General features: G+C 46.1%; 2 protein-coding genes across 4 annotated transcripts; one reads left to right on the top strand and one right to left on the bottom strand.

Moving 5' to 3' along the window:
• Positions 1-9,010: 9,010 nt before the first annotated feature.
• Positions 9,011-16,098, top strand: GPATCH4 (G-patch domain containing 4). 2 transcript variants are annotated; one of them, XM_087441674.1, is made up of 8 exons: positions 9,011-9,103; positions 11,927-12,065; positions 12,543-12,640; positions 12,725-12,817; positions 12,918-13,004; positions 14,539-14,630; positions 14,890-14,940; positions 15,157-16,098. In XM_087441674.1, exons 2-8 carry the CDS (start codon positions 11,987-11,989, stop codon positions 15,974-15,976), a joined length of 1,320 nt encoding a protein of 439 aa, XP_087297800.1. In that variant the 5' UTR covers positions 9,011-9,103; positions 11,927-11,986; the 3' UTR covers positions 15,977-16,098. The 2 variants fall into 2 exon arrangements, with proteins under 2 accessions (XP_087297800.1, XP_014647486.1); XM_014792000.2 differs by having other exon boundaries at positions 9,012-9,103; positions 12,543-12,616.
• A 760-nt stretch (positions 16,099-16,858) lies between these two features.
• Positions 16,859-19,523, bottom strand: NAXE (NAD(P)HX epimerase). 2 transcript variants are annotated; one of them, XM_004436222.3, is made up of 6 exons: positions 19,327-19,523; positions 19,077-19,185; positions 18,820-18,930; positions 18,623-18,736; positions 17,699-17,846; positions 16,859-17,107 (listed from the first exon to the last, which is right to left on the bottom strand). In XM_004436222.3, exons 1-6 carry the CDS (start codon positions 19,506-19,508, stop codon positions 16,905-16,907), a joined length of 867 nt encoding a protein of 288 aa, XP_004436279.1. In that variant the 5' UTR covers positions 19,509-19,523; the 3' UTR covers positions 16,859-16,904. The 2 variants fall into 2 exon arrangements, with proteins under 2 accessions (XP_004436279.1, XP_087297826.1); XM_087441700.1 differs by lacking the exons at positions 16,859-17,107; positions 17,699-17,846 and adding an exon at positions 17,860-18,177.
• Between the last annotated feature and the right edge of the window lie 2,819 nt (positions 19,524-22,342).

A 22,342-nucleotide genomic window follows, 5' to 3' on the forward strand; every position in this document is an offset into this window, starting at 1 on the left:
CCCAGGTCCCAAGACTCGCTCTCAAGTCTCTGCTTCTCTCCTCGAGCTAGCCGTCTGGGCTGTGTCTGACTCTTGTTGGTACCGACCCTCACTCCCAGTCTCATGCTGGTCAAGCGTAAACCCAGAAGACAATTTGCAAGTATTAACTAACAATTCTCAGGCAGAATTTGAATAATTTAAAAAAGTGAGCCCCATCTTATAGCTCTACATTCCTTCACATGGGAGAAATAAGTACTATCATAGCATTATCATTCCCATTTTATGGACAAGGAACCTGATGTCCAGAGAAGGCTAGTGGCTTGTTCAAGGTTGTTTGGCTACTAAGTTGTCCAGGTAGCTTATCCCCAAAGCCAGAGGAGTTCATCCCTTCTGTGAAAGGAGAATTCCTCCAAATTTGGACAAGGTAAAATGCGGATTGCTTGTTTTTTCGGTATCATTCTAGAGATTGTCTAAGAAGCCTGCTTGACGCTCATCTGACTTTCCCAGAGAAGGTAACTTGATTGTCACAGTGTATTTGATAAATAATCTACAACAGACAAAGATGTAGACACAGTCCTGTGGGGTTAGTGGTTAACTGGCAGAAGTTGATAAAACAATAAGGTTTTATTGCCCAATAGAGAGGCTAACCACAAAGGTATTTTGGTTTTATTGTCCTAGAATGTTGACCAGTCTCGTATCTAAATTAGCAATCTTATTTTGGCTTTCCTTTTCTTATTGACTGTATAAATCCCTGTTTCTCAAATGCTCTTCAAAGCAACTCTTTTGTCTTCTTCCTGGTTCCCTCATTAATGAGTTAAGTAAATCTTTGACATGAGTTAACAAATAACTTTAAGAATTGTGTTTTTCCACGTCTCCGCTTCCCTATATTGAAGACAACACACTAACGTTCTCTGCTTCCCTCAAATAGCAGACCCACTGGCGGAACTGGCCCGCGAGTTCCCCTGAGACTGAACCTCCTGGAGGGTAGGAGGCTTTGTAACTCCAGCCCCCAGTGGACCAGCAAGGGGCACTGAGAGCAAGTGGCTGTTCTCAGCAGGAGTCCTCCACGGTGCCTTCCGGCAGTTAAGGACACTCGCTGGCTGCTGCTCTGCTGGGGCCACCATCGTTACAGCCACTCAACCCCATGAGCAACATCGGAGACTTTATGACGCACCAATTGTGCTTCCTCCAGGAAGCCTTCCTTAACAAAAGCAAGAAACCATTTAACAGCTTTCCCACTTGGCATATACTAAGCATTCAGAAAATGTTTACTGCATAAATAAATAAAATTGAGGTTTTCTTCTAATTTCTGTAAGCTTAACAAAAAGGCAGTATGGTATAGTGGTTAAGTTCCACTGGCTCTGGAATTTGAGTGTCTGGGAATAAATCGCAGCCCTGCTACCTACTAACTGGATCACGTTAGGCAACTTACCTATCTTCTCTTTGCTTCATTGTTTTCATTTGAAAATGAGGATAACAACAGCAATGACAACATCAATAATTAGAAGAGTGCCTGACTCATAGCAAGCACTCAATACATTTTAGACTTTGTTATTGGTGGGGGGAAGAACTATCAAAGGGAACAGAATCAATTAAAATACAGATACTGATTGATTGTAAGGAATCACCTGATTTTGTGTGTGTGTGTGTGTGTGTGTGTGTGTGTGTGTGAGGAAGATTGGCCCTGAGCTAACGTCTGTTGCCAATCTTCCTCTTTCCACTTGAGGAAGATTAGCTCTGAGCTAACATCTGTGCCCATCTTCCTCTATTTTTGTATGTGGGATGCCGCCACAGCATGGCTTAGATGAGCAGTGTGTAGGTCAGAACCCAGGATCCGAACCTGTGAACCCCAGGCCACTGAAGCAGAGTGCATGAACGTAACCCCTACAACACCAGGCCGGCCCCAGAAATCACCTGATTTTTAAAAGGATATAAAAGCCACACACATAAAAGTCAATGTCCCAATTAATTATTTTTATTTATTACAAAACAAAACAAAAGTAATACATGCACATAATGAAAAAGAATTCAACCACTGTCAAAGGGATACAATGAAAAGTAACATTCTCCCTTCCTTCCTTCCTTCCTTCCTCCTTCCTACATTCTTTCCTTCCTTCCTTTCTTCTTTCTTCTCTCTTCCTCCTGAAACAATTAAACCATTGTTAAGATGCTTCTGTATTTGTCCAGAAAGTTTTTAAGAATCTACAAGATTACAGATAAAAAGAAACATACATCAGGCACATATTTTAAAAATCTCATTGAGATTATATTACACAAACTGTTCCCTACATTGCTTTTTTCACCTAATAATATGTTTTGAGCACCTGTCCCATCAGCACATAACATAAAACTCCCTCATTTTTCATGTCTGCATGGTATTCCAGTGGGTGGCTGTAGAATAATTTATTTAAGGAGATGCCTATTGATGGACTTTTGGGTTGTTAGAGGTTAAGACAACTAGTCAGCCATCCGGAAAAAAAATAAAATCTAAAACTCATTCCTTAAACTAAATAAATTCCAGGAAGCTCAAAGATTTAAATGTAAAAATGAATCCAGAATGAATCATAGAATAATAATTTTTTAAACCAGAAGGCAACTTTTATTGCTTTTTTAAAAACTGATTACACAATGATACTTAATTGAGGACAATGTAATAAACAAAAACATGAAAATCTCCTTAATCCTACCACACAGGAAATAACTTTTTAACAACTTCTTATCTGTCCTTCCAAACTTTCAAGACATACATATTTACATACGTGTATGAATTTTTTCAGGCATGATTTAAATGGCAACGTGCATTACATCAGATAGCCAGAAGGTGGCGCAAGAAGACTGCGTTACCGGCGCTGACGGGCCCTGCAGAGTGCAGGGCTCGGCACCCAGCTCGTGTCCTGTGCACTGTTGGGGGATCACCGCATGTCTGAGGCGGAGGATGTTCAGAGATGCAAATACTACAGCAGAGACCTCAAAGCTCGTGTGCTTAGCCAAGCTCTAGTTCAGAGGGAGGGAGTCTCAATTTCTCAAAGCATTTTCTTCGTAGTTACGGCAGCAGTGCTCAGAGAAAGAATGAGGCTGGGATTCCTTGCTGTTTTTCTCTCCAGCGTGGTCCGCTTTTCCACCTCTGCTCCCACTCGTGTTGGTGTTTTATGCTGCCCCTTTCAGAAATTTTTTCATAATATTTTTACTGATGTATCTGGAAATATTTTATTTTTAAAAATATTTTTTAAAAAAACGATATGGATGTGTCGGCTGCCTTGAAAACTGCACTCCCCTAAAGGGACCCTAGAAGTGGCAGCACGCACTACAAAGGGGGGCCCCGTTATGCACCCCCCCAGCCCCCACCATCCATTTCCACACACACACACACACACAACCAGCATGTACACACACTGGGGTGTTCAAGCCCCTTCAAAGAGGATTCACCGGATTCACCAAGGAAAGGCAGAGACACGAACCAGAGGGACAGTGATGCAGGACTCAGAGACAGGTCTTGACCCCAACTGGAGAGAAGGTTGGTACCAAGGGGCAGGTGGCAATGGTGCTTCAAAGAGAAATAAATGTTTGTCAAGCAGACCCCATGCTAGATAGCATCTGAGAAGAGCAGTCTGTGGCTGAGACCACGGTCATCTCATTCTATTTCCTTTCTCTGTGCTGTGTGGCCCTCAGGTTACTTACCTACGGTAGGGACAGTTACATACAACATTAGATTATGGTGAGAATCAAGTATGATAATGTTTGTGAAAACAATATTTTAAACTGTAAACCACTGTTTTAAATAAAACCCACTAATTTTAAATAGCAGAGCACCGTACACCAGGGATTGTAATATTTTTATTATCATGAACTCAAACAGTTAATGCAGTAGGAAAATAGAAACTGCCTAGGCTGAGGATTAGGTAAATAATATCCGTCTAAGAAAAACTCTGTGAGACAGAGGCGCACGTTTTTTTTTCCCCCAACAGAAAGAAAAGTAAGTAACATTCTATTAGGTAAACATTATCAGCATTTGTGATATAGGCTTTTCAAAATCTCACATTGTAGTTGCTACCACAAGCTATTTTCTCTTCCCCCAGTTGCAGATTTCACTAACAGAGAAAAGTTACTGAGGAGGGGTAGAGGGAGAGAAGTGACACAAGAGTTTATGAGCCAGGGGAATTTGCTGGCGTACTGGGATTTTTATAACATTGGGCATGGATTTAAACCCAGTATAGAACAATAACCCAATATCTTAATTTTTAGGATTTAATTCTGCTCCAGGAACTTGGAATGAATTCAGAGTTGGTAATCCCAGGGCCACACTCACTTCCTCCTGAAGGTCTGCCCTGTGGCCATCATACGTCCCCTCATCTCTGCGCCAGTCCCTCAGCGCTGAGGAACTCTGAGTTGTATTCTTTTGCTCTTTTAAAATTATTGTTCATGGGGCCGGCCTGGTGGCGCAAGCGGTTAAGTGTGCGTGCTCCACTGCGGCGGCCCGGGGTTCGCCGGCTCGGATCCTGGGCGTGCACTGATGCACTGCTTGGCAAGCCATGCTGTGGCGGTGTCCCATATAAAGTGGAGGAAGATGGGCACGGATGTTAGCCCAGGGCCAGTCTTCCTTGGCAAAAAAAGAGGATTGGCAGATGTTAGCACAGGGCTGATCTCCTAACAAAAAAGAAATAAATAAAATAAAATTATTTTTTTGATAAAATATATTAATTGTAGAAAAAATGAAAATCAGAGAAAAGATATAAATATGGGGAAAACTTACGCATAATCACTTCACCAAGAATGACTGCTGATGACATGTTAGTGCTCTTCGCTGGTTATTATAGCGTGCCTGTGGATTTTTTTTTTTTTTGAGATGTAATTCACATACCATAAATTCACCCTTTTAAAGTGTACAATTCAGTAGGTTTTAGTATGTTCACATATTTACCCATCACCACTATCTAATTCCAGAGCATGTCATCAACCCAAAAAGAAACCCTGTTCCCATTAGTAGTCACTCTCCATTGATCTGTGTCAATGGATTTGCCTATTCTGGACATTGCATGTAAATGGAATCATACAATATGTGGCCTTTCATGTCTGGTTTCTTTCATTTAACATGTTTTCAAGGTTCATTCATGTTGTAGCATGTATCAGTACTCCATTCCTTCTGATGGCTGAATAATATTCCATTGTGTGGATCTACCATATTTTGTTTATCCATTCATCAGTTGATGGACATTTGGCTTGTTTCCACCTTTTAACCATTATAAATAATGCTTATATGAACATTTGTGTACAAGTTTTTGTATAGATATATGTTTTCAATTCTCTTGGGTATATACCTAGGAGTAGACTTGCTGGGTCATATAGTAATTCTATGTTCAACTTTTTGAGGAACTTACAAACTGTTTTCCAAGGTGGCTGTACCATTTTACATTCCACCAGCAATGTACAAGGGTTCCAATGTCTCCACATCCTCACCAATACTTGTTATTGTCCATTTTTAAAATTATAGTTATCCTAGTAGCTGTGAAATAGTATCTCATGGTTTTCATTTGCATTTCTCTAATGACTAATGATATTGGGCATCTTTTCATGTGCTTACTAGCCATATGTATATCTTCTTTGGAAAAATGTCTATCCAAATCTTCTGTCCATTTTTAAATTGTCCATGTTTAAATTGTGTTGTCTTTTCATTGTTGAGTTGTAAGAGTTCTTTATTTTATTTTATTTTTTTTTTAAGATTTATTTATTTATTTTCCCCCCAAAGCCCCAGTAGATAGTTGTATGTCATAGTTGCACAGCCTTCTGGTTGCTGTATGTGGGACACGGCCTCAGCGTGGCCGGAGAAACGGTGCGTCGGTGTGCACCCGGGATCCGAACCCGGGCCACCAGCATCAGAGAGCACGCACTTAACCGCTAAGCCACAGGGCCGGCCTGTAAGAGTTCTTTATATATTTTGGATATTAGAACCTGATCAGACATATGATTTGCAAATATTTTCTCCCATTCTGTGGATTGTCTTTTCTTTCTTGATGGTGTCCCTTGGAGTACAAAAGTTTTTAATTTTGATGAAGTCCAATTTATCTATTTTTTTCTTTGGTTATTTGTACACTTGGAGTCATATCTAAAAAACTGTTGCTTAGGGGCTGGCCTGGTGGTGTAGTGGTTAAGTTCGTGCTCTCTGCTTTGGCAGCCTGGGGTTCACAGGTTTGGATCCCAGGCTTGGACGTGCACACTGCTCATTAACCCATGCTGTGGTGGCATCCCACATAGAAAATAGAGAAAGATTGGCACAGATGTTAGCTCAGAGACAATCTTCCTCAAGCAAAAAGAGGAAGATTGGCAACAGATATTAGCTCAGGGCCAATCTTCCTCACCACTGCCCCCCCCCCAAAAAAAACAAACTATTGCTTAATCCAAGGTCATGAAAATTTACATCTATGTTTTCTTTAAGAGTTTTGTAGGTTTAGCTGTTACATTTAAGTCTTTGATCCATTTTGAGTTAATTTTTGCATATGATGTTTGGTAGGGGTCCAACTTCATTTCTTTGCAGGTGGCTATCCAGTTGTCCTAGCACCATTAGTTGAAAAGACTACTCTCTCTCCATTGAATTGTCTTGGCATTCTTGTTGAAAATCAATTGCCCATAAATGTATGGGTTTATTTCTGGATTCTCAATTCTATTCCATTGATCTACATAGCTATCCTATGCCAGAACTGTAGCTTTGTAATAAGTTTTGAAATTGGGAAGTGTTAGTCCTTCAATTTTGTTCTTTTTCATGATTGTTTTGGCTATTCTGGGCCCCTTGCATTTCCATATGAATTTTAGGATCAGCTTGTCAATTTATGCAAAAAAGTCAGGTGGAATTTTGATAGAGATTGTATTGAATCTGTAGACCAGTTTAGAGAGTATTGTGATCTTAACAAAATTAAGTCTTCCAATTCATGAACTCAGGTATCTTTCCATTTATTTAGATCTTCTTTAATTTCTTTCAATGACATTTTGTAGTTTTCAACATACAAGTGTTGCACTTCTTCTGTTATATTTTGTTAAATTCCTAGGTGTTTTATTCCTTTCGATGCTATTGCCTATAGGCTTTTAACATAGATGGGCTCTTACTATGGGTACCATTTTGTATTGGCTCTTTTCATTTCGATTATATCATAGACATTTCCCTCAAGTTATTAAGAATCCTTCTTCAACATTATTTTTAAGGCTACATATTAGTCCTTGTATGGTTACACTAATTTATTCAGCCATCCTCCTGTTGTGGGCTATTTAGGTTCTTTACAATTTTTCCATTTTATAAATATTACTGTAATAAATGTTTCTATGCATCCTGCTATGTCTGTATTTCAGATTATTACCTTCTAAGTATTCATGTATTCTTGTTCTCTCTTAATGGCCTTTATTTCTACTCTTGTGAGGAGGTATGAGACCCCATGAAACTTTGAACTTGAAGCCCATTTCTCTTCTTTTGCAAACCCACATAGTCCTCAGGGACAGGCCTGCAGCCTCAAGGGAGGCTCCTTCAGGAAGCTCTCAGGGGTCCTGGACCAGGTCAGGTGCTTCTCATCTCACCTCACAGCACTGTGTCCTGACCTTGCCATAGCTCTCATCACTCAGCGATATAAATGCCTGGTAACTTGTTACACCCCAAGATCATGAGGCCCAATAGGATAAGAGCTGGATATTTTTATACCTCTAGCCCTTGGTCTATAGGAGACCCTTAATTGAATGAGTGAGTCCGGTAAAACAAGAAGCTCAAGGTCCTAGGCCAGATTAGGAATCTTTTTTTTTTTTTTGCTGAAAGATTAGCCCTGGGGCTGGTCCCATGGCTTAGCAGTTAAGCGCTCCACCACTGGCAGGCCAGGTTCAGATCCCTGGCGCACACCGAAACACCGCTCGTCAGGCCATGCTGAGGCGGCGTCCCACATACAGCAACTAGAAGGATGTGCAACTATGACGTGCAGCTATCTGCTGGGGTTTTGGGGAGAAAAAGGGAAAAAAAGGAGGAGGATTGGCAATAGATGTTAGCTCAGGGCCAGTCTTCCTCAGCAAAAAGAGGAGGATTGGCATGGATGTTAGCTCAGGGCTGATCTTCCTCATAAATAAATAAATAAAGTAAAAATAATTTTATGGAAAAAAACTTATAAAGATGAGGAAGTATGACATACTGAGCAGTCATGACAAGGCTTTACTGTGAAATGGTGATTTTTCTCCTCAGAATTTCCTAGGGGCCACTAAGTTACTGGAAATACTGATACAGTGAGGCAGGATGAGGGAGACTTTTTTTAGGTTTTTAGTTCTTGGGTGGCTCAGTGAAGCCTAGAAAGAGTTTCTGGGGAGGGGGTCATGCACAACCCCTCTTGCTGACTTTTTTACAATATCTTCTTCCCTCCCCTGCTGAATGGATCCTCATACTTAAAAGGCAAGTCCAAACTCAGTGTGGCATGAATTCCAGGATCCTGCATCTCTCCATGCCCAGACCCCTTCTCCTCCAGTCCTACTCAAGGTCCCAAATTTCCCTGGCTAGACTGGGTGCTCCCCAAAGGCAGGGTTCGTGTCTTACGCATCTTTGTATCACCAGCACCAAAAGGGCAGGTCCTAGCACACAGTGGCGAGTTAAAAAGTGTTTAATGAACCTACTGAAACCTCTAATCTCTAGGCTGTTATAAATAACTGTCCCCCAGGCTCAGTATCCATCCCCGCAAAATCACTTCGGAGGTGCTACCTCCTTCTCCGCCTCAATGAATATCTCAGGCCACTCTCGATACTTTCCCCTAGAGTTCTCCTTTCTCATATTTGTGCCCGAGACTAGCTCAGTGTCGGACCCAAAGCGGTTCTCAGCATCCACAGACGGCACGTCAGCACTGAAGTCTCTTTGTCGCTCAGGGCCTGCAGAGAGGACGTAGAACACCTCCCGAACCTCCGGAAATGGGCACGCTGAGAGGGGCCAAGTTTCTATGGCAACCATACAGGCAAGGAGGCCTCCTCAACAGTTTCTCCCGGGCTGACCAGGACTTTGCTTCCGCTGGCGTCTCTATGGTTTCGACAGCCTAGAAGACCGAAACGACACTTCCGGGAAGATGGCGGCGCCCAAGTTAGATCTGGCACGTGTTTCCGCGGAGAAGACCCTGCAATGACGGTAAGGGGCTCCTGTCTCCTGAGTGGTGGCAATCTGAGCTGGGGCTCAGGAGCAGATGTGAGAGCAGGAGAGTAGATTTACCCAAGTGAAACTGCGGCGGGAGAGCTGGATTTTAGACCTCAAGAGGAAGGAGGCCAAGGGAAGGGGTAGCCGGAGGAGTGGTCCTGGGCCACTTCTCCAGACAGCTTTCAGAAAACGCAGGGTGACTGGAGAGGAGACAGTTCTTGAAAGTGTGCTCGCAGCCTTCACAAAGACTGCGGCGCACAGCCTGGGACCTAGTTGTTTCTGTTCACAGTTATCTATTGTAAGTCCGTTAAAGCAGTTCCCACCTGTGTCATTCAGTCCAACAAATAACGACTGAACGCATTCTCGATTCCTGGCGCTGTATTAAGTGCACTAGGGTTGAGGAATAAAGCCCGTCTCTGACTTCCCGGGCATATAGTTTCAAATTACCGCGACAAAAGATAGGCTGTGGTAAGACTTACAGCAGAAAGCATAAAGAGCTTGTGAGAGACTGAGGAGTGTAGTGATTATGAACACCAGTTCTGGAATGCCTGAGTTCCTGGATCCACCACTCGCCAGTTATTTGATTTGGGCAAATAACTCAGTGCCATTTCTTCATTTGTAAATTACAGTAATAACACCTCCTTAATAGAGTTTTTGGGAGGATTAAAGGAGATAATCTGTGTGAAGCAATTAGCAACAGACTGGCATTGAGTAAAGCATAAGTGTTAGATATTATTGTTGTTATTAAAATCTGGGGCTGATAGATCAGAGATAACTTCTGAGAAGAGGCAGAGTTTTGAGGTAGCCTTAAAGGCCTCAGTGTTTGAATTCTACTTCTCTTACAGTATCAAGAAGCAAGATAGGGCCATTTCTGCACTCAATGCTTTTCTGTTGGGACTTGCAAGGTATCAGTTATGTTTTCAGGTAATCGTCCTTCACAGTAGAAAGGTGAACAGAAATGTGAGGCATTCTGAATTTGCTACTCTGAACACCTAACCAGACTGGTCATCATTCTTAAGCCTAATATATAATGTTTAGGAGGGGTGACTTAATGATGTGCCTGATTTTTTTAAAGCATACTTACTTAAACACAAATGAAAGATGTACCCTTCAGAGCTGTCGCTTCGGGAGGCTACAGGATTACTCCAGTAGTGTCATTAATCAGCTTTAAAAATGGTTTGCAATGCCTGTAATAAATGATCTTAATACAAGTTAACTTTAGTGAGTTAAGTCAGCAGTGGTCGTCTTGGTTTGGAGTGTCTTGTGTGATAAGCCATCTTAACCATTTCAGAGGCAAATTTGGCATATAAATAAGTTAGATATTGCCATTCTGGAGTCCAAGAGAAGGAACACCTGAGTGAGCAACTATAAAGAACTGTACCTAGTTGGTGATGTGATAGAAACAGGGCCACTTCGGAGTTGGGCAACCTGGGATCATATTCCAGCTCCATCTCTTACTAGCTGTGTAATCCAGGCAAGAAACCCAGGCTGTTTTCCTCCTTTGTAAATAACGATAATACCTATCTCACAGGGCTGTCAGGGTTAAATGAGACAATGACAGTATTTGCAATCCACCTGTTATGCATTAAATACTCAAGAAAAGTGCCTTTCCTAAGCTGACAGTTTCAAAAGGGTGCTCCAAAAAGACTGAAAGACAGCAACAGTGGGGAAGAGGTGTGTAGCCCCCACTCCGAGAGGACAGTGTAAATGCTGGGCATGGGTGTGGGATATGGGTTCTGTTAAGTACCATTATCTTTTTTTGCTGTTGTTGTGAGGCAGATCAGCTCTGAGCTAACATCAGATGCCAATCCTCCTCTCTTTTTTTTTTTTTTGCTGAGGCAGATGGGCCCTGAGCTAACATCCATGCCCATCTTCCTCGACTTTATATGGGACACCACCACAGCATGGCTTGACAAACGGTGCGTCGGTGCGCGCCTGGGATCCAAACCTGCAAACCCTGGGCTGCCAAAGCGGAGCACGTGCACTTAACCGCTTGCACCACCCGGCCGGCCCCAGTACCATTATCTTATAACTCAGGTTAACAAGCACCTCGTTGCTTTGTTTTATCATGGTAATATATCGCAGGAGATACCATCATGTAGTGGTAAAGAGTGGGGACTCTGCAGACAGGCTGCCTGGGTTTGAGTTCTGCACACATCAGCTGTGTGACCTTGACTAAGTCACCTCATCTCTTTAGGCCTTAGTTTTCTCATTTGTAAAATAGAAATAATAGTACTTTTCTGAACATGAAGTTCAGGAAATCTTCCTGGACTGGAAAGATTACAAGAAATAATCCACGTAAAGCTTTAGCACAGCCTAGCATGTGGTGAGCTCTCCATAAATTTGGGTATCATTATTATTATTATTATTATTTTATTTTTTGGTGAGGAAGATCAGCCTTGAGCTAACATCCATTGCCAATCATCCTCTTTTTGCTGAGGAAGATCGGCCCTGAGCTAATATCCGTGCCCATCGTCCGTCCTCTATTTTGTATATGGGATGCCGCCACAGCATGGCTTGATGAGTGGTACACAGGTCCGCGCCCGGGATCCCAACCTGCAAACCCCGGGCCACTGAAGTAGAGTGTGTGAACTTAACCACTATGGCACTGGCCAGCCGCTAGGTATTATTATTAACATCAGTCCTCCTTGACTTTTCGACCTGTTGATATTGACCTTTCTGGGGTCAGACAGGGAGCTCCTCAGGGAATAGGCCTCCTTCCTCTGTCTCTGCCCCAGGTTCAGGAAAGAATTCTTACTAGAGCAGTCACGATGGAGTTGATGGATGACTTGGGCACTTTCTCCTTTCCTCCTAAAGGGATGATAGTGACCTCCTCTTCTCTAATGAGGGACTGAGGTCAGTGACTCTCTTCTCACCATGAGTGTCACCCCAGAGGTCAAGTGTCGTGGGATGAAGTTTGCTGAGGAGCAGCTGCTAAAGCATGGATGGACTCAAGGTGATCCCCATGGGGCCCCTTCCCCATCCCCCATCCCCCAATTCCCTGCTCTGCCCAAGGTAGAGGCATCATCCTGGATTACCCCCAGGTAGTCCATTCAATTAGAGGAGGAAAAGCTGGTTTAAAGGGAAATTTGCAGAAGAAAATTTCTGACTTTTCCAGAAAAGGGAAGAATGGAAGAAATTTGACAGTGAATAGTGAGAAAGAAGTGGTTGGGAGGACTGGAAGAGGCAGGAAGAGACATGACCTCTGTCCTGAAAGAATTATGAAGAAAAAGATAGTTTGGGCTCAGACGAAGGCAGGGGGACTGCATGGAGATGTGCTAGAAAGAATGGAACTAGGAGGGCTTCTAAGAGGGACGGAGTATGCCCAATGCTCGGTGTGCTGAATGGCAAGGAATGGCATGTGCTGGGGCTGCCTTTTGAGGGCTTGGGGGCAGGCAGCAGAATAAGCTGAGTCACTCATTGTCTTCTGCAGGCAAAGGCCTGGGCCGGAAGGAGAATGGCATCACCCAGGCCCTCAGGGTGACCCTGAAGCAGGACACTCATGGAGTAAGACTGGGCAGGCTGAGGGAGGTCAGTGTGGATGGGAGAAAGGAACCCTTGAAGATGAGGGGAAAGGGGACAGGTCCTCAGAGTTCATACTTCTTCCCCTGGCAGGTGGGACATGACCCTGCCAAGGAGTTCACAAACCACTGGTGGAATGAGCTCTTCAACAGGACTGCGGCCAGTTTGGTAGTGGAAACTAAGGAGGTATGAGCTCTAAGAGATGGGCACATGAAACATGAGGGCTTGGGACATGTGGGGGTGAGGGAGACACGGCATGTCACCCACTCACTGATACTTCCCACAGGATGGAGTACAGATAAGGCGCCTTTCTAAGGAGACCACCCGTCATAATCATCCCAAGCCCAACTTGCTGTATCAGAAGTTTGTGAAGGTATTAGAGGCTGCGGGTGAGAGGGTCCATTCTTTTCTCCTTCCCTGGTCTCCCCTGGGGCCTGAACAATTACCTTGTATGCCCTACCTATTCTCAGGACTCTCCTAACATAGTGGAATCTTGTGATCAACCTTGCTGTTGCTTCCTTAGACTGCCCAGGCCCTTGGCAAAAATGGAGATCTTCATGTTGCGTGGATCCCTACCATCTGCTGAGGGGGCAGCAGTAGGGAGTGGGAGGTGGGACACAGCCAGGAGCTGCCAGGGCAGGGCAGGGAGGGGGTGTCTATTTCAGAGGACTTAGAAGCCAGAGGAGACCTGAGAGATTATCTGGCCCATCCTCCTTATTTTGCAGATGTGGCCAAAAGAGGGGAAGGTGTCTTGCTGAAGAGCCCACAGCTGGCTAGTAATGGCAGACAAGACTAGAATCCAGGTTTTCAGACTCCTGCTTTCTAGCATACCAATGAAAGGGAGCTAACACTTAATGATCATCTATTATGTGCTAAGCACTCTACATGTTATCTAGCAAATATTGCTCATTTCTCTGCATCTCTCTGGCCATCTCCTATTCCAGGTCAGACCATCATCATCTCCTGCTTAATTTCTTTCACAGCCTCATAACCAGACTCCTCACCTCTAGTCTCACTCCCCACCCCAATAAGTACGTCCTCCACAAAGCATGTTCTCTCTAAACACACATTTCATTGTGTCACTGGCTCCTCTTTGACCTAGGATGACACCATCTAGATTTATCAGACTGGCTCCTCTGGCCCTTCATGCCTTGTCTCTTGCCACTTCTCTCAGGACCTCCACACTTTAGCCAGATGGAATCTGATTCTTTTCTTTGAAGGTACCATTTTCTTTCACCTTCAGGTTTTGCACATGCTATTTCCCCTGCCCGGGACATTCTGCTCCTTTTCCCCCTTTACCTGCTGCCAGAGCTCAGCTACTTCTAGAGACTATTCCCCAAACCCGGACGTCCAACTTGGGTACCCCTCCTCTAACACAGGCAACACTTTCATCACAATTGCCTCTGTTCTGCCATCCTCCTTCCCCCCTCCTCATGTCGATTCCATCTGGGCTGGACCACTCTCATTCCTGTTCCACTCTGCACCTCTAACCCCTTGGCCCATAGTAGGTTCTCAGTTAATCTGGTTAAATAAAGTACTGTGCATAGGTATGGGGAGGTGAGAAATGCCATCTTTATTGTCAGTTACTGGTACCACAGGATGGCCACCAGGGGGCACTTGTCCCACTGTGAAGACCTGATGACCCAGAGCATTTCTTCTTCCCTCTTGTTCTGCCCACTAGCTGGCTGTGAGCCAAGGAGGCCCCACCCCCTAAGCAACTGCAGCTGCCTCCTGCCCAAGTTGAAGTATGCAGTTTGGCACACCTCCCTGTGGGTCTGCAAGGAGTGATGTTGGGGGCTGACAAATTTGTGTCTCCGGCTGTGAATTCCTGGGGGGCTTCCAGGAGGGAAGGGGGATGGCAGTGGTGTTGAGTGGACCTTGTCCATCCCCATAATCCCTCCTTCTAGACCGCCACACTGACTTCAGGTGGGGAGAAGCCAGAGAAGGAATTGGAGAGCTGCAGTGATGATGACAACCAGGGGCCCGAGCCTTCAAAGATGTGAGACTTCATTTCAGCGCTGGGGGCATGTGGGAGGAGACACTGTCAAATCTCAGGAGAAAGGACCAAGTGTAATGCTTGACTGTGGGCTCCTTCAGGGTGGAACCGTGTTGTACTAATCTTTGTATCCCCCACACCTAGAAAAGTGGCGGGTCCTGAACAGGAACTCAGTGTAAAAGGAATGTTTTAGAGGGGAGGAAAGGTCCAGCCTTTCCACCAGATCTGTTTGTAATTCCTGATCTCCCCGCTTTCCCAACAGTCTGACTGATGAGATGCTGCTCCAGGCCTGTGAGGGGCGAACAGCACACAAGTAAGTAGCCGTTAGCTCCTTGGGTTCCCTTTTCTTCCCATCCCAAGCCCACCCTTGAGGATGGCCTATGCCCAGGGAAATGATTCCTACTGTCTGCCCATCGCTGAAGCTGCCTGAAGATAGGCAGCTCCTCCCCTGCCAACTTTCCCTACAGTCTCAAGGATTAGGCCCGTTTTCCCTAATACCTCGCTCTGACCTGGGCCCCATCTATTTCAGGGCTGCCCGTCTTGGGATCACAATGAAGGCTAAGCTTGCTCGGTTAGAGGCCCAGGAACAGGCCTTCCTGGCTCATCTCAAAGGCCAGCACCCTGAGACCCCTCAACTGCAGTGTGAGAGCAAGCCCCCGAAAAAAAAGAAAAAGAAAAGGAAGCAGAAAGAGGAGGAAGAGGCTACAGCCACTGAAGGGAATGCAGAAGAGGAGTACCCAGAATACACGGACCAGAGCATCAGGAAAAGCAAGAAGAAAAGACGACATCAAGAAGAAAAGGTCACAGACGAGAGAGAGGGAACAGCCATAGGGAATGAGGAAGAACAGGCCGCAGGAACAAGTAGGCTTGGGGAATCGAAGAACAGAGAACAAACCTGTCAGTCCCTCAGGAAAAGGAAGAAGAGGAGGCAGCGCCATGAAGAGGAGGAGGAGAAGGAGGGGGTCTTAGATAAAGGAGAAGAAGGCAAGGAGGCTGCAGAGGAGGAGACCAGAGCATACACTGACCCACGCGGGAAAGGCAAGAAGAGGCAGCAGCGTGAGGAGGAGGAAGTTGAGCAGGCTGTTGTCGATGGTGGGACCAGGGAAGCAGAAAGCAGAGCACGCGGCAGTCGGAAGAGCAGGAGAAGCAGGAAGAAAAGACAGCGGCATCAAGAGGAGGAGGACATCTTGGATGTAAGGGATGAAGGAGATGAGGAGGGTGGCAGGACTAGGGAAGCAGGGAGCACTGGCTCAAGCAGCAGAAGTAAGAAGAGGAGGCAGGAGCAACCAGAGGAAAGAGCTAGACTCAACACTGACCAGAGAGCAAAAAAGAAACAGAAGAGAGAGTGACAGGCAGGTCAAAATGGGGCTAAATTGATTTCTTTTCAGGAGTTGAAGCCTCAGAGACCTGAGTCCGTGCAGCGCTTCTGCACCCTCTGAGGGAGGAGTCCCTCCCAGGGAGGAAACTGAGCTCAGGAATAGCAGTCTGCCGAGAGGACAGCGGTAGCACCATGCCTTAGTTGGAGCGGGCACGGTCCCCTCTGCAGCTTCTAACCCAGAGACTATGAACTCACGTGCCTACAGGAGCCCGGCAGCCGAGGGACAAGGAGTGCTCGGGACTGTGGGAACAGGAGTGCAGATACCCTTTGAAGGAGCATCCTTGCCAAAAGAAGCTGGAAATGTAGACTTATGTGAAATGTAATGAAATCTAAATATTGTGAAGCCTAAGAAAAACATACAGATTTAGGTCTATAGGCTGAATTCAGCCCATAGGTTGCCAGTGGGCTGGCACTATACCGAATGATTGAATAAACATCAGCGTGGGCTCCTAGTCTACAATAAAGTCCTGACTGGCATCTCCATTCCCAGCCTGGGAATGTCCTGAATACAAATTAGAGTTTTCTTGGACTCCTTTGAAGAAATTCCTTCTGTGAACCTCCTGTAGTCTTGCTACACTGTTAAGTGGAAGGAGAAAGCTTAGAGAACCTCATCCAGCTCCCCGTTTCCCTAATGGATAAGAATCATGTGTGTGTGAAGGACAACCACCTCACTTGGGAGCCTTTTTCAGCATTTGAAAGTCAGTTTTCATTGCCCCTAATTGCCAGAGCAACGTCTCTTGCCTGTTCTGCCCCCAGAGAGATGGCACCATACCTCCAGGGTTGCTCTCTGGCTCCGGCCACCCATTAACCTTTATTGCCAGCAGAGCTCCCAGGACTCCACAGTTCTGGGAGAGAGAGGCACTAAGTCTTTATTGGGAAGAATGCCCACCCACCTTCCCTCACTGCAGACGAAGGACACACTCAGTGTCAGGGTACGGTGGCAGATTCAGCTGGTACTTCTTTTCCAGAGCAGGTGGCACGAAACGACCCCCCAGGTAGTGGTAGCGACCGGTAAAGTGGGTTGCAGACTTTTTAGGTGCCGTCAGGGAGATGAGCATGTCTGGCTGGATCCCTCCAGAGTTTCCCTTCTCCACATCCCATCCTGAAAAGGGGGTGGTATTCAGGAAGAGCGGAAGAGGCCAGATGACAAGTCCCCTTCCACACCTTGCTCTACCCTAGTCCTAAGAAGTGGGAAGCCCCCCTGTGTTCCCACCTGAGGAACTCACATCCTTGCAGCTCCACGTACCCCTGGGCTTTGGTCTCTTGGAGCTAACATGCAAAGGGCACTCCTGAACTCTTTGCTCCCCAGCCCTGTTGTGGGGTCCATAAGGCTTGTTCTGCCCCTCTAGACTCAGCTTATTTTTTTTTTAAAGATTTTATTTATTTATTTTTCCCCCAAAGCCCCAGTACATAGTTGTCTGTCATAACTGCACATCCTTCTAGTTGCTGTATGTGGGACGCAGCCTCAGCATGGCTGGAGGAGTGGTGCCTCGCTGCGCACCCGGGACCTGGGATCCGAACCCGGGCCGCCGGCAGCAGAGCGCACGCACTTAACCGCTAAGCCACGGGGCCGGCCCTAGACTCAGCTTATTTTAGACTTAGTCTGAGCCTTGGGTCAAGAATCAGGACTCCTAGATACCTACCTCAAGACAGGGCAGGGCCCCAATCCCCCCAACCTCCTTGGACCCAGCACCTGAGGGAATGTCGATGCTGGCAATGGGCACAGTGAGTCCATTCAGGACACTCAGGATGCTGCGGAATGGCTCCCGAACGTCACCCTTGAAGCTGAAGCCAAAAATGGCATCTACCACCAGCTCATATAGTTCATCAATCAGCATGGGCTGTGGTGGAACATAAAAAGGAAAGGATGCAGAGCCAGCAGCTGCACAAAGAGTCCTTAACAGGAGAGGGCTGTTCTCTGCACCCACAGACCATTCACAGAGGCACACCTGTAATTTTATCTCATTCAGATGGCATTCTGAGGCCTAGAGTTAAGTGCAAGTTGGTCATTGATCCAGGCCAAGCTGAGACCAGACATGTTTTCTGTTCTGAGTGCCTGCCAGCCATTGGGGATGCTACAGTGTGAGACAGCCTGAGACTGGGAGTCAGGAGGGCCATGATCTCGTTCTGTGACTTTGGACAAAGCACTTCTCTGCACTTCAGTCTCTTCATCTGTAAAATGTGTTAAGAAATTTAAAGAGAAAAAAACCAAGTTTTCAATTTCCCACCTCTAAATCCATGCATCTGCAGAAAGGGTTGAGGATGAGGTGGTCACTTCAGCCCCTGAAAGGGGCAGATAATGTGTTTACTGCATGCTGGGGGAAGAGGAACTGACTACAGAGGGAAAAGAGTGACCAGGGGAGATGAAGGTGGAAGGAAGCTTTAGAGCAGGTGGTGTGGGGACTCAGGGAGCACACCTTACAGAGGAGGAGAAGGCTCTTACACGGCTTCTATTCAAATAACATACTCTAGGCACCTGTGACAGGCACTCTCCCTACCCTCTAAGTGTTTATCATCTGGAGAGGAAGATAAGCAAATGAGCTCAGCCTGGAAACATGAGGGAAGAGCAGAACACAGGCAGTGTTGTGGAGGAGGGTATTAAACTCAAGACACCTACCTCTGGGGGCATTTCACCAAGGAAAGGGATGTCCATTTTCTGACACTGGGTCACCAGTGCAGTGAAGAGTGGCTTGTTAGGCCTTTTGGGGTAATAGATGGTTGGCTGGTAGCCCTAGAAGGAAAGGAAAGGGGTGATTCAAGCCCAGATCCCAGAAACCTCCCACCCTCCTCCACAGCCCTTCCCCAGATACTTACAAAGAGTTTGAGGTGTCGAGCACAGACCAGGCCATCTCCTCCATTATTTCCAGGGCCACAGATAACCAGGACAGTAGGGGGGCTCCTGGACATGGACGTGGGGGGATATGCCTAAAGGCAGAGTCAAAGGGGATTCAGAGGGACTTTGGGCAATATAACAGTCCAGGCTTGGCCCAGCTGCCCTCCCACTCCGTTGTGCCTAGGCCAGGGGGCATGCACAGTGACTCGTCCCAAAGGTCGAGATCTGCGCCACTTACTTTGGCAATGGCTGTGGCACAGCTCAGCCCAGCCAGCTCCATAAGTTGGTCCACGCTGAACTGGTACTCGTTAAACAGCTCCTCGTCCACGGCCTGGGCCTCCTCCTGGCTGAGGAAACCCACAGCCTGAGCCCCCGCCCCTCGGTGCTCCGTCGCGCAGGCGGCGCGGCCGCCCCAGGCCCCGCCCCCGGGACGGAGAGCAGTCCAAGCTAGACCCGCGTCCCGTGCGCCCGCCCGCAGCCTCGCCTACCTCAGGTACTTCACCGCTGTGCTCGCCATGATCCCTGCGTCCCGGGGGCCACCCGAGTTCAGCCGCTGCGGCCCCCACCAGGTGGGTCCCGCGCGACAGGCGCCGGCCTGGACTCTGACGCGCGGCAGGCGCGAGCCCACAACCAGCAGCCCGAGCCCCAGCAGCGCGCGCAGCCCGGACATGCAGCTTGCGGAGCGCGCGCCCCCGGCCCGCCCGCGCGCCCCGGCGCATGCGCGACTTCTCGCCCCGCCCCCGAGAGGCTGGGCCCGCACGCGCCTCTGCCGGAAGCGGTCCTGGGACGGCTTTCCACCCTGGCCGGACGTCGTCCGAGCACCTTCCCTTGCAGTCTGGATCCCAGCCAGCCCTTCCCGAGAGCGTTTGCGTATTGCCTCACTTTTCCAGGTGGACCGAAGTGCCTTGCTCCCAACCGCCCTTTGATGATAATAATTCATGTTTAGCATAGCAGTTAACCCTGGTTCCTGCCCTACCACTTACTAGCTGGGTGAGTTTGGGCACTCCTGGTTTCAGCTTCCTGTGAACCGGGGATACTAGTACATACTTCATAGGGTAGTAATGCATGCAAAGCCGTCGAAAGGGCCTAGTACATAGGGCACAATAAGTTAAGCTAATGTTCTTATTTACACTACTGAGCATTCTGTATAACTTCGGACCCCTCTCCCCACTACATTAGCTTCCCCTGTTTACCAGGATAGCACGCTGTATTTCCCTAATCATACATAATATTTGTTCCTCATTATCAAGATAATAGTTAAGGAAATAGAAAATTGTAAACCTTAAATAGGTTGACCTTAAATAAGTTGAGTATGCCATGGTTAAAAATGTAGTTGAAGCCATAGACTCCAGGTCACGATAATATTTCAAGATAAACCTGGAGAGGAAGCCTTAAATTTTTTATCCAGGGGCTTTTAAGAATGGAAACACTCTTGCAGGGTTAAGGGAGAAGTTTGCAGAATAACAAACCACTTACCATCAAGGCACTAAAATGAAGATAATTATCCAGGTGGAATGAAGGTCCTGTTTTTATGCTATATTTATTCTTTTTCTGTCTCATGGAGTGCATTCCTGGCTAGTTCACTGAGAAAGGCAAGAACAACTCCTGCTTTTAACTATTCCTCTGATAGTCTTTTTAATTATAAGAGGTTTATCATTTCTTATGGGATATACCCTGGGCCTCCAGCTATCTTGTTTTACATGTTTCTTGTGAGAAATTGAATTTATCAGACTGTGATTGTGGTGGAAAATTGTTTTTGTTAGACTGTGTTTGTGGTTGGAAATTTAGTTTAGTCATCTAAATTGTAATGTACAGTGTACAATTGGATAATCTTATCCAAGACCTCCTTTATTTTATAACCTCACCACTACATAAGCAGCTTCACTTTTATATATTAGTCAAGTCAAGACGCCCTACAGGCCTATTTGAGAAAATAAGTTTGGTGATTATGAAGATTCATTTGTAAAAGGCAATGTGAAGCATGTTTTTTTGACATAAATAACATTTTGAATACTTATATGTACCAAGTGCTAACATGAATCATCTCACTTTATCCTCACAGCAACCCTGTTGTTATTCCCATTTTACAGATGAGAAAACTGAGGCTCAAAGATGTTGAATGACATGCCCAATGATACAGTGATAGCTGTAGGTGGAGCTAGGATCCAAGCAGCTTGACGTAGAGGCTGCACTCTGAAGCATTATTTTATACTGAACTGCCCTCCCCAAATGCAGAAACGTGTAATTAAAGGGTTGTTGCTGCTCACATTCTGATGAGATGTAGCTATAAAATAGTGAAACAAAACATATCCCACCACACACACCCGGAATTTATAAAACAACCAAATGAGGGCTGTCCCCAGGAAGGTGGTGCCCAAGATCTAGTCCACCTTGTTGCTGCCTTTCAGACTTGTGGCGTTTTCTTTAGGAAATGACTTGAAACCAATTTAGGAAGGGCACATGGTTGGAGCACCTGCTGAGTTCCAGATGCTTTACATATATTATCTAATTTAATCCTGTCAGTCCTGTGATGTATTTTTATCCTCATGTTATAGATGAGGAAATTAAATAGCAGAGAGAAGTCAATTAATTTTCCTAAGATAATACAGCTATTAAATGGTAGAGCCAGTAATGGTTGATATTGGGTTGGCCTGACCCAGTAGCAATACTCATGTGTGGCAGACGCTGCTACTTGTCCCTCAAAATCCATTCTCCTTTCTTTCTTTGGTGACAGAACCCCTGAGTTTTATCTGGCCACACTGCTGCCCAGCTAAACACTACATTTCCAGTCTCCCTTGCAGCAGCTAGGCATGCACCCACGACTAAACTCTGACCGGTTAGATGTGAGCAGAAGTGATGTATCCAACTGTCAGGTCATACCTTAAAAAAATGAATGTTTTCCTCCACTTCCTCTTTTCTTCTTACTGGCTGGAATGAAGATATGCGGGAGCTGCGGGCCGGCCCCGTGGCTTAGCGGTTAAGTGCGCGCGCTCCGCTGCTGGCGGCCTGGGTTCGGATCCCGGGCGCGCACCCACGCACCGCTTCTCCGGCCATGCTGAGGCCGCGTCCCACATACAGCAACTAGAAGGATGTGCAGCTGTGACATACAACTATCTACTGGGACTTTGGGGGGAAAACATAAATAAATAAAATCTTTAAAAAAAAAAGATATGCTGGAGCTGGACAGCCGTTTTAAACAATGAGATGGCAATCCTGTATTGAGGCTGGCAGAGCATCCTGCCTGACTCCCCAAGCTTCATGGAGCCACTGTGTCAGCCCTGGGCTGCTTATATGAGAAAAGAATAAAGTTCTCTCTGTTTAAAGGCACTGTTATATTGGTCTTTCTTACAGCTAGTGAACTTGCATCCAAATCAAGACATCTTGAATGCCTGACAAAATAAGCTCCATTTAGATAAGGAAGATTAACAGCTGTGTCCCAGCACCTAGTTCCATGCTTGGCACATAGTAGGTCCTCTATAAATATTTTAACGAGTCTTCAAAATC

This window comes from Ceratotherium simum, chromosome 2 (genome assembly GCF_057802395.1).
Source record: "Ceratotherium simum simum isolate JZ-2026a chromosome 2, ASM5780239v1, whole genome shotgun sequence".
Lineage (NCBI taxonomy): Eukaryota > Metazoa > Chordata > Mammalia > Perissodactyla > Rhinocerotidae > Ceratotherium > Ceratotherium simum.